This window comes from Octopus bimaculoides, chromosome 22 (genome assembly GCF_001194135.2).
Source record: "Octopus bimaculoides isolate UCB-OBI-ISO-001 chromosome 22, ASM119413v2, whole genome shotgun sequence".
Taxonomy (NCBI): domain Eukaryota; kingdom Metazoa; phylum Mollusca; class Cephalopoda; order Octopoda; family Octopodidae; genus Octopus; species Octopus bimaculoides.
Genome location: NC_069002.1, coordinates 17996910 through 18008210, shown reverse-complemented (window position 1 = coordinate 18008210; position 11301 = coordinate 17996910). Strand labels below are relative to the sequence as shown.

General features: G+C 35.1%; 1 protein-coding gene across 1 annotated transcript in view; it reads right to left on the bottom strand.

Annotated features, from left to right (window-relative positions):
- Positions 1-11301, bottom strand: part of LOC106867314 (nuclear migration protein nudC) — a 19185-nt gene that overhangs the window by 3967 nt on the left and 3917 nt on the right. The window contains exons 2-8 of the mRNA XM_014912152.2: positions 10668-10739; positions 8738-8953; positions 6612-6659; positions 5319-5444; positions 3740-3808; positions 2325-2450; positions 1118-1201 (exon numbers count right to left, since the gene is read on the bottom strand). Coding sequence (XP_014767638.1) covers positions 1118-1201; positions 2325-2450; positions 3740-3808; positions 5319-5444; positions 6612-6659; positions 8738-8953; positions 10668-10739 — 741 coding nt within the window. The remainder of the gene's footprint in view (positions 1-1117; positions 1202-2324; positions 2451-3739; positions 3809-5318; positions 5445-6611; positions 6660-8737; positions 8954-10667; positions 10740-11301) is intronic.

Sequence of the window (11301 nt, the reverse complement as noted above, 5' to 3'; positions counted from 1 at the left end):
AAAAAAAAAAAAATAACTGCAGGAAGGAAAAGCAAAACCTGCCAGAGAGATGTCCCTCTGAGTTCAGCCGATCTCCATAAATTAGAAAAAATCAGGGGTCATAAAAGACAGTGCCGTGAATATCTACATCAACGAAGAAAAACTCCCAGTGGATGACCAGTTGAAACTTTTTTCCAATGTGCATTCTGCAAGGTTGCAGTATGTAGAGTGGTATGTTTTATAACTTTCCATGATAGAAATATTGTGTGGTTGGCGTTAGGAAGGGCATCCAGCTGTAGAAACTCTGCCAAATCAGACTGGAGCCTGGTGTTGCCATCCGGTTTCACCAGTCCTCAGTCAAATCATCCAACCCATGCTAGCATGGAAAGCAGACGTTAAACGATGATGATGATGATGATGATGATTGTATATATATATATATGTATGTATGATTAGATTGTATAAATATTTTTCAAATTTACTTTGTTTTACTTTTTATTTACTTGTAAATTTTAATTTGCCTGTAAGGTAGGTGATAAGTTTTGATTTAATTTCTATTGTAAATCTTTATTATATGTGTATTCATGTATGTGTGTGAGTATATTTCATTTAGTTGATGTATTTAATTTTCTAGTTTTCTTCAAAAACAAATTCCAGTATTTCAGTTTATTTTACCTTTATGGTACACCTGTTCTGTGCATTAAATTCAACTGATAATCTAGTGATGTGCACAATTCTTCTATATTAAAATTTTGTTGCATACCCAATTGACTATTAGCTGATGACTCATTTTTTTCTATGGTCATGTTTAAACAAAATTTCAACATTTTTATATTTTGCTCAGTTTACCTGGATTTACCTGTAATTAGAGTTACTTTGAGACAAAAGTTATGCAATAGAATTGATTAAGGACCCTTTCTTCAATTATGTTCTAAATATCACATTAATATGTTGATAAGTAAAAAAGTTACAGTTGTTTAATGAAGCTAATCTAAATTCATGATTATTTTAGAATTTAACTGAAACTCATGTTTACTCAATCAGAAACACAATTTTACAGACATAACTCAAGCAAAACAGAAATTTACATTATGTAACAATAGAGAAGCTTTATGGAGAAAGTATTCTAACTTCTTACTTTGGAATTTTCAGGTTGAACTTTCTGAGTATCAATTTCTGGGTCAGTGTCAACAAGTTTGGACCACCATTCCATCTTGTTTACCTAAAAATATAGAAAATGGAAGAAATTATTCTTTTATATCAACTAAAAGTTTAATCCTTAAGCATTTCAACTGCTATATCCAGCCAAAATATTCTAGATGCTTTATGTTCAAACACACCAATCCTACATTATCATTTTAAAACTTAACAATTATTTCACCAAAATCGCAAAATTACAAAATAATGCATGATTAATTCAAAACAATGTGAATCAGCTTTATATTTGACACAATGTGAATGGTAAAGGATTTTTTTTCAGTTTGACATTGAGTTTTGTTTGCCATTTTTGTTAAAATAGAATATGAAGAAGGAACTCCATATGAGCCCAACCAGTAATAAGAAATTCAATTGTTTACATATGGAAGTTGGCACAAGGAATCAAAAATGTTAGAAATTTTTTTTGCAATTTCATAATCTTACCATAATTTGTTTAGGTACCACGATGTTTAAGCTGTGTATCTGTTGGTTTCTTCTCTAATCCACAGATGTGCTGTGTCTCCTTCCTCTGTCTTTACTACAGAAACTACAGTGGCCTCTGCTCCACAGAGCTGGATGATCTTGTTTCACCTCTAACAAGGCACTACTCTATTGCTCATCCCTCTCTTTCTCTTATCCCCATATTGTGTCTGCTCTCCAGGCTCTGCACTAACCACTGTTCAGTCCTTCCCCTCCTAGAAAGGTAGCAGAATTGGAAAAGAAACTCCAGGTATGGAAACAAAACCTGGAATCAAAGGGCCTTAAACTTAACCTAGCAAAGACCAAAGTTGTGGTTACCAAATAAAAAAAAAAAAATAGATAGGACTCTCCTGTCAGGGAAATGGCCCTGCTCAATATGTAGGAAAGGTGTTTAACCATGGGGAAATATTACTTTGATTGGAAACTGGTGAGGGTTGGCAACATGAAGGGCATCCAGCTGTAGTTCAAGAAATTCTGTCTAATCCATGCAAGCATGGAAAAGTGGAAGCAATGTTGTTGGTTCCTCGACAGGTAGCCCAATGCCTTAATCATTAACTCACTTTATCTTGACGTTTTATTTATGATACAAAAAAATTAATTATTGAGTAAATAGAAACCATCTAGTTGTGATAAAAAAGAGAAATTATGTCAATGCAACAATATCTTACTTTGTCCATGCTCACAACAATATTCTTATTGTCTTCAATTGTCCAGGTACTTTCTTCAATTTTGATTTCCTTTGACAAAGCACCATTAATGATTGGTGGCTGTCCTTGGACCCCAACTGTTAGATGCTGTGGAGAGAGAGAAGAAAACAAGAGAGATTATTATAAGTTATCACAGCTACACATATATAATAGAAAAATTACTAGACCAGAGGAACCACAAGTGATCTCATCTACTGATTTTAAGAGAAAAGGGGATGCAGTTGTGACTTTATGCCCCTCCCACACACACTTAAATGTTAGTAAGTTCTTTTACTGGTTTCAGCCATGCTGGAGCATTGCCTTGAAGGGATTTATTTCTATTGAACCCCCAGTACACTTTTTAAGGAACAACTATGTTAACTTTAAGTTACATCCCTATTTGCATAATAAATATCACAAAACTGTTTTTTACATCTGTTGTTTTTCATGATAGCATAAGTTAAATGAATTGATATCACTGAGGTTATTATTTTGCTGTTGGATATCTTCCCTGCTGCTAACCTTATTTCAAGTAAAGGATCTCTTTATTTTACATCTTCAAAAGCATAGAGCCAGTAGACAAATTATTGGCAAGAAAATGATAAAACTTCACCACTTGTAGTATAGTGCTTTTTTTTTTTACGTGGAATATGTAGGATGTAGACATTCACAAAGACATGTGTATGCACACAACAGGTCCAGTTCCCATCTACTTGTGCACTCGGACTGAACCCAAAACCATGTGGTTGCAAAGTGAATAGCTTAACCACATGGTTAAGCCATACCCAAGTAAACAGTGTGGCTAAGAGAAGAGCCTGTGTAATTTTAACTACACTAAAACTGGATGGGGTCCAACTAGGCCAGCCACAAAGTCATGACTAGCAGTCCTGCAATTGTTCCATCTCCATGTTTTCTCTCAAGAGTGACACAACCATTTTCAAGGAACCACATAAAAGACACCATTTCGAGCGTGGCCGTTTTCGTGCCGGTGACACATAAAAGCACCCACTACACTCTCTGAGTGGTTGGCGTTAGGAAGTGCATCCAGCTGTAGAAACTCTGCCAAATTAGATTGGAGCCTGGTGTAGCCATCCGGTTGCACCAGTCCTCAGTCAAATCGTCCAACCCATGCTAGCATGGAAAGCGGACGTTAAACGATGATGATGGTGATGGTGATGATGATGGTGGTGGTGGTGGTGATGGTGGTGATGGTGATGGTGATGATGGTGGTGGTGGCGGTGGCGGTGGTGGTGGTGGTGATGGTGGTGACGACGACGACGACGACGACGATGATGATGGTGATGATGATGATGATGATGACTTCAAATCTTATCATTTGAACAAAATAAAACTTACAGCAGCCTAATTTACTTAGCATCAACAATATCCAGTCTTACCTTTTTCTGTATTTTACAAGTAACATGTTTGCCTTTGAGAGGATATGAAACTTTGACAGGAACCCTCAACTGAAATGAAAGTAACAAAAATAATTTTAAAAAGCATTGAATAAAATATATTTCTTTTACTCTTTTACTTGTTTCAATCATTTCACTGTGGCCATGTTGGAGCATTGCCTTGAAGAGTTTTAGTAGAACAAATCGACACCAGGACTTATCTCTTAAGCCTAGTAGTTATTCTATCAGTCTCTTTTGCCAAACTACTAAGTTATGATGACATAAAACACACCAACACTTGTTGCCAGGCAGTGATGGGGAGACAAAATGACACAAAGACATGACAGAAGTAAACAGACACCCTTATAATCATTAAAATTTCTTTAAATCTGAAATTATACATTCAAATTATTTATTAATTGTTATAATGTGAATATGAATCCCTCACACTCCACCAGCTCTGATCAACCATTCCTCAAAATTGCTCCCCAGACCATCACAGGATAGCTGCCATGTTTCATTGTTGGCTGCAATCTTTTGACATCAAATTCTTGATCACAGAGTCTTCAGACCCACACTCAACCACTGTCAGAAAATATAGCAAATCTGGACTCATCAGAGAATATGACAGTGTCCCAAAATGCTAGTGGCCTCTCCACCATCTCACTGGCTCAATTTTTCTCCACTTGATGTTGGCTGGTCGAAGAAGTGGCTTCCTTCTTGCTGCTCTGCCATAGTAACCAAGTTTGTGGAGATACCTGACAGCTGTTCTGGGACTGACATTAACTTGTTCAGCTATGTCAGAGGCCTTGCAATGAAGATTATCCTCCACACTTCTCTTAGCAAAGAGAAGGGTCCTGTCAGAGGGCCCTGGTTGATCAGGGTGAGGTGACATGGATTCCTTCTCTCTGGTGAATTGCATAATCACTCGATTAACTGGAGAAAGCAGGATCCCAAGGTTTTCTGCGATTTTATGCTATGTCCACCTTCAAAATGACCCACAATACAGCCTCTTCGAAATTCAAATAGTTCCAAGGCTACATGGCACAATTAAACAGTCACATATAGAACCTGAAATATGAAAATGTCTATTAATAAAAAATATAAACTTTTACAAGTTAGAATAAACATAAAACGATGTTTTATGGGATTGCCTACTTACTTCTGTCATGTCTGTATGTGTGTGTGTGTGTATGTGTGTAACAAGGCTTTGTTTGGCCCAAGATTACAGTAGAAAACACTTGCTCAAGGTGCCACATAGTGGGACTGAACCTGAAACCATATGGTTGGGAAGCAAGCTTCTTACCACACAGCCATACCTGTGCCTACATAATGAAAAAGCTACAAGGCATGTGCTGTAGAGAATTCTAAGAGTAAGAATTATGTATATTGTTTAATAAAAACATCAGCTACATGATATAGAAGAATTGAATTACAGACTGAAAACTAAGCTTGTAAATCCTGAAAATAATTTCAGATTATATTTATTTGGGATTAAACAATTGATTATGTAAAGAAGAAAATAAATAAACTATTATAAACCCTACAGACAAAATCAAATTTTAAATGGTTATTTTCTCACCTCTATATCAGCAAGTGTTTGTGTCCATTTATAATCTGGCAAGTCAGCTCCATTACCAGCATTTGGTTTCATTTTGTCACTCTTTACTTTATCTTCTCCTTCTTCATGTTCTCCTTCCATATCATCCTGGGTTCAGGAAACACAGGAAAATAAGAAAAGCATCAAAATTTTATTTTCAAGATTTATGGAAGTGAATTCAATTCAAATTAAATCACATTTTGACAGCTATTTTAATCACTTTTCTCATACATAAAATGCTAACTTCTCTATATGAATTTTCAGTTTAATCTGAAATTATTTTCTAAAACACTGCTAGGAATTAGCATTAATCCTTCAGCACTCAGATCACTCTGTCAATTGTATTGCTTATTTATTCACATTCTTTTCATTAATCATGCATTATCTTAGAGCTTCAAGAATTTTGATATAATTGTTTATTTTTAAAATGACATTGTAGGGTAGGTGTAAAAGATGGGATCTGGCTGATGTGAACATAAAACAGGAAGAGTATTTGGGCCAGATATGGTTGGTTTGAATGCTAAAGGGTTAATTCTTTTCTTGATAACATTTCTAATAAAATACAGTGAAAATAATCAAAACACATGCTCTCTGAGATAATACCATTCAAAGAACCATCATCAGATGAATGGCTAAAAAGAGGTTTGTTAGTAACATTGGTGATAATGGAGACAGATGAATAAAACTGGAAAGATATGATTAAAGTGGTATGGATGTGAAATGGTGTTTATATAAATATCACATCACATGATAGACTTCATCTATTACCAGGGAATATTTCAACAAAACAACAGCAAACAGCTGATGAAAGTTAAAGATAAAAGTGAGATACTAATGGAACTTATCATTTACATTGTTGTTGCTTTGTTTTATACAAGCTGCTCCAAGTCTCACTTAGAAACTTCAAGTAGCAGCAAGTCAAACATTTTATTATAGAGGTTATTTATGATTAGCAATGATATATTGCAGGGAAAGGAGACCAGAATCTGTTGAATTTGTAATATTTCAGCTTTGAAAGAGTTTTAAAAGAATCAAGTAGAGCTAACACATTGCTAAATCTAGAATATATTTTCTTTTCGGGTAATGCTGAAAATCTTTGAAATATCATCTTCAGCTTCTAAATATCAGTTTGTGCTCCAGTCTATCAATTATGCTGTTAGAGGTACTTTATTGATAAATTTTGTGGACTAACTCAGTAATGGCAAGGTATAGAAATCAAACATTGCAAATCAACAGAAAAGAGAATGAAAAGAGTGATTAGGAAAAATAACTTACATTTTCATCAGTTTTGCTTTCATCCCCATTAGTTACTTTTTTCTTTTGCTATAAGGAAAATACAAAAATTTTAATTTTAATGACAAAAACTAAATATCAGAAAAGAATTAACACAGAACAATTTGAAATACACCAGTAAAACCATGAACTTGAAAATTATCACTAATTACAGAAATATCTGAAATTTTTTTTTTTTTAAACACTAAAATTATGTCCTATATTGGATGCAATCCTTTAAAACCAAGTCATGTGTTGTGTTGAGCTTTTGAAATAGTTATTCTTGTTGTTGTTGTTGGGGATCTTCTAAACCCATCAAGGTGGTAATTTAAGCACATTGAAATTATAGGAAACACCCACAAAATGAAAACGGCAGTTAAATACAAGCAATTTCCAAGAACCCTAACACGCATCATAAAATAGCCAGTATTTAGGTTAGGTTACTTTGATGATAAAAAATTAAACAAGAGATAACTCTGCCTTTGGGGAGGATGTCAGACTTATAAATAGATATTTAAAAAAATTGAAAGTGACTCACAACAGTTGGGTAAATCAAAGGATGTAACAATTTAACCCTTTAGCATTTAAACCATCCATATTCAGCCCAAATATTCTACTTGTTTTATGTTCAAACTGGCCAGATCTGGCATCTCACACTTACCCTGTGTCATTCTAAAAACATACAATTATATCATTGAAATTTGATAATTTTTGATGATAATTTTTTGACCGATGGATAAAAAATTTCGGAAAGTTACTTCGCAAAGAGTTACCTCCCTTGTCAACGTATCCTAGGAATGTGCAGTGTTTACATTCCAGTTTGGAGAAAATCAATTAAAAAATACAGCCGTTATAATCGTTTTATATGCACACACAGACAGAGCGGGGTTTATATTATAGATATAGGACGTGCGTCTTTCAGTTTCCACCTACCAAATTCACTCATAGCTTTGGCTGGCCCGAGGCTATAGTAGAAGACACTTATCCAAGATGCCACGCAGTGGAACTAAACCCGGAACCATGTGGTTGTTAAGCAAGCTACTTACTACACAGCCTCTCCTGTGCCTATATATATATATATATATATATATATATATATATATATATACACACACACACACACATTTGTGTGTATTTATATATATATTTTTATGTACGTGTGGATATATGTAGATATATGCATATAAATATATATTTGTGTGTGTATATATATATGTATATATATATTTGTGTGTGTATATATGTGTGTGTGTGTGTGTGTGTGTATATATTTATAAGTGCTATATTGAGCCTAAATTGTTTCAAACACAAGCCTGAGACTGTACCAAGTGATGGCATTCCATCACCATTAGAACCAAAAACTTTGAAGCCATCAGAATAAAAAAAGGACAAAATCAAACGACAGGAGAGAAAGGCTCGACAAAATCAACTTTGTTTGCCACCCAGACTGCCATGCAGTCAATGCCATCAACTCTTCTATGAAAGAACGGGTCTACTTAGTCATCAACGCCATCGCCATAAAGGAAGCGTTCAGCAAAAAATACTTGGATACAAGATAAAGCCAACGACAATAACCATCTGCTACATCCCATGATTTGGCCTTTCCTTGGGCTTGTCAATGACAGACGTCCAGCAGGGACATAGTAGCCAATTTCCCCATCAATGATATATATAGAATGTCAGTGTCTATCCAGGCCCTGCTGTAGCAGATAGCCAGTGGGTTTCTTATCTAAAGACATGAGACACACACACACTGCATTATTTCCAACTTCCATTTACCAAAACCAAAGCTTTGGTTGGCCCAGGGCTATAGTAGAAGACACTTGCTTAAGTTAACACACAGTAAATAGAGCCCAAAAACATGTGGTTGCAAAGCAAATATTGTAACCACATAGCCATTCCTCCACACACATGCACATTAACCCAGCATGACCAGGGTTGTAATGATTAAAACAAACTTAAGGACATCTGGCAGATTTATGCATGGTTTGTATCTATTAAAGTCAACATAAGGTTACAATGGAAGACACTTGCCCAAGGTGCCACACAGTGGAATCAAGTGTTGAAGCATGTGGTTACACAGCAAACTTCTTAACCACACAACAGCTTAAAGATTAAATTTTACATACATTGTCTATTTCCTTCTGTAGTTGTTCCGCTTCTTCATCAGTGATTTCTTTCACTTTGGACTCCCTTGCTGCTTTTTCTGCCGCCTCCTTAGCCTTTCTTTCAGCGGCTCTCTTTTTCTCTTCAGCAGCTCTCCTCTTCTCTTCAGCCTTTTGTTTCTTTTCATCTTGATAGTAGATGCTCTTGGTTTTATAATAATTAAATTTCTCCATCACCATCTACAATGAAACAATGTGTAGTAGTAGTAGTAAATAATTTAAGTAGAGGTTACAATAACCACCTTAAGGGATAGAAAATATGTTTTGGAAGAATAACACGTAATAACCTAACGATATGTCTTTTTTACCCCTGACGAGATTTTGCCTAATAAAATGTTTTAATTACTAGAATTTAATTCTTTTGGGCAAAATCAAAACTGCTGTAAGAGAACATGTTGAATATTTGCAGTTAATAAATTATATTAATGCTACTTCTCCATTTTCTGGATTTTAATTTAAATAATAATAATAATAATAAACCTTTCTACCATTGGCACAAGGCCTGAAATTTGTGGGGAGAGAGTTAGTTGATTACATCAATCCCAGTGCTCAACTGGTACTTATTTCATCAACCCCGAAAGGATGAAAGCAAAGTCAACCTCGGCAGAATTTGAACACAGAACATAAAGAAAGACGAAATGCCGCTAAGCATTTTGCCCAGCATGCTAACGATTCTGTCAGCTGGCCACCTTAATAATAATAATAATTCTTTTTACTTTTGGTACAAAACCTGAAATTTGAATGGAAGGGACCAGTCAATTACATCAACTCCAGTACTCATCATCATCATGTGCTTTAAATCCGAGTTTTGTCCCTGTTAACAGGGGTGACCAGATCTACCTCAATGCCATAGCCACCGCCTTCACACCATCTTGCCTGGTTTTGGGCGTCCTCCCTTCTCAAGCCAAGAAAGGAGTTCTTCAAAGCTTTCTTTTGTTAAGAATAAATTTTGGTCTACCATAACTGAAGAGCGCTTAAATTCCTTATTCATATTGTCTCTAGAAAATGACATTGCAAAGAAGCCATCATATGACAAAACTGTTGCTACAAAAAACAGAAAAAAAGAGTTTTGTCTTTGCAATGCGATATTATAAGTTTGATACTGTTCTCATCAAATTCTGAATTATTCATCAATTCTGAGAAAGACTTGAACCTTTTCGCAATCTGCTCATATGGGTCCATCCTCTTGCTTAACTTGAATTCATAACAAAGAGATGAAACAAATACCACAAGGTATCTAATCTGATGCTCTAGTGCCAAATTAGGCAACATTTCCACCAATTCATTGAGCATTCAAGTTGACATATTTCCTAAAGTAGTCATTCAAATTTCACAAATAAGGTACCAAAATGTTTCTTTTTTGATGCTCTCCAAGAAAAATACTTTCAAAAATTCATAGTGATACTAAATTGGAAAACTATAATAAAAACTGAAAAATGAAAATCAGAGTTATCTCTCAACTGTTATCATTGTCTCAATAAGCGAGACAACAGTAAAAAGCTGACATTGCTGATCATACCAGTACATGATGGATTCTCCATCAATTTCAACAATGAGCATTCAATTGTTCTATCAGCTGTATATATTTCAGACTCATTAACATGGCTGAGTATTCCACAGGCATGAGTGTCCTTAATGCAAATCAGGATGACATAATATATATGATCAGACCAATCAAAGATGTATAATGCATCTGAAGGGTTCTCATGCAGTTTCCTTCAATCTAATTTCGTTCATAAAGCTTGAATCAACCAGAGCTTACACTAAAGACACTTGCCCCAAGCTGCCTTTCAATGGAGTCAAACCCAAGACCTTAGCATTGGGAAGTGAAATTAATACCACTACAATATGTAAAATTACTTCAAATGAATTCCAAAAATAATCTCATACAAACCTTCTCAGCAGTTTCTGATTGACTATAAAAATCTGTTTTTCGGACGAGAAAATGGAAAAAGTAATCCATCAACTGTCAAGAAAGAAAAAAAAAGATTTCTGATTAATTTTGTTTTTAAAGCAGTCTGGAGGAAACAATGCTATCAGATTAGAAGACTAATGTCATAAAAACATCTTAGTAAAATACTTGCTACTGGGAACAGACTTGGAGGCATTGGTGTGCAAGTCCTAGGCCCTTTCTATCATCAAGCACTGAGCAGGCTTGATGACACTTGTTTATTATGATACTAGCAATAATGAAATTCTCTTTCAAGGATAACTCTAACTTACATTGGCATACCTCTCTGAATGAACCAGGAAAACAGACTAGGTGTTTTTATTAGACGAACAACCTTGTGTGTGTGAGTGCATATATTTTCTATTTCTTTTACTTGTTTCAGTCATTTGACTGTGGCCATGCTGGAGCACCGCCTTTAGTCGAGCAAATCGACCCCAGGACTTATTCTTTGGAAGCCTAGTACTTATTCTATCGGTCTTTTGCCGAACCGCTAAGTTACAGGGACAAACACAGACACACAAACATATACACACACATACATATATATATATATATATATATATATATACGACAGGCT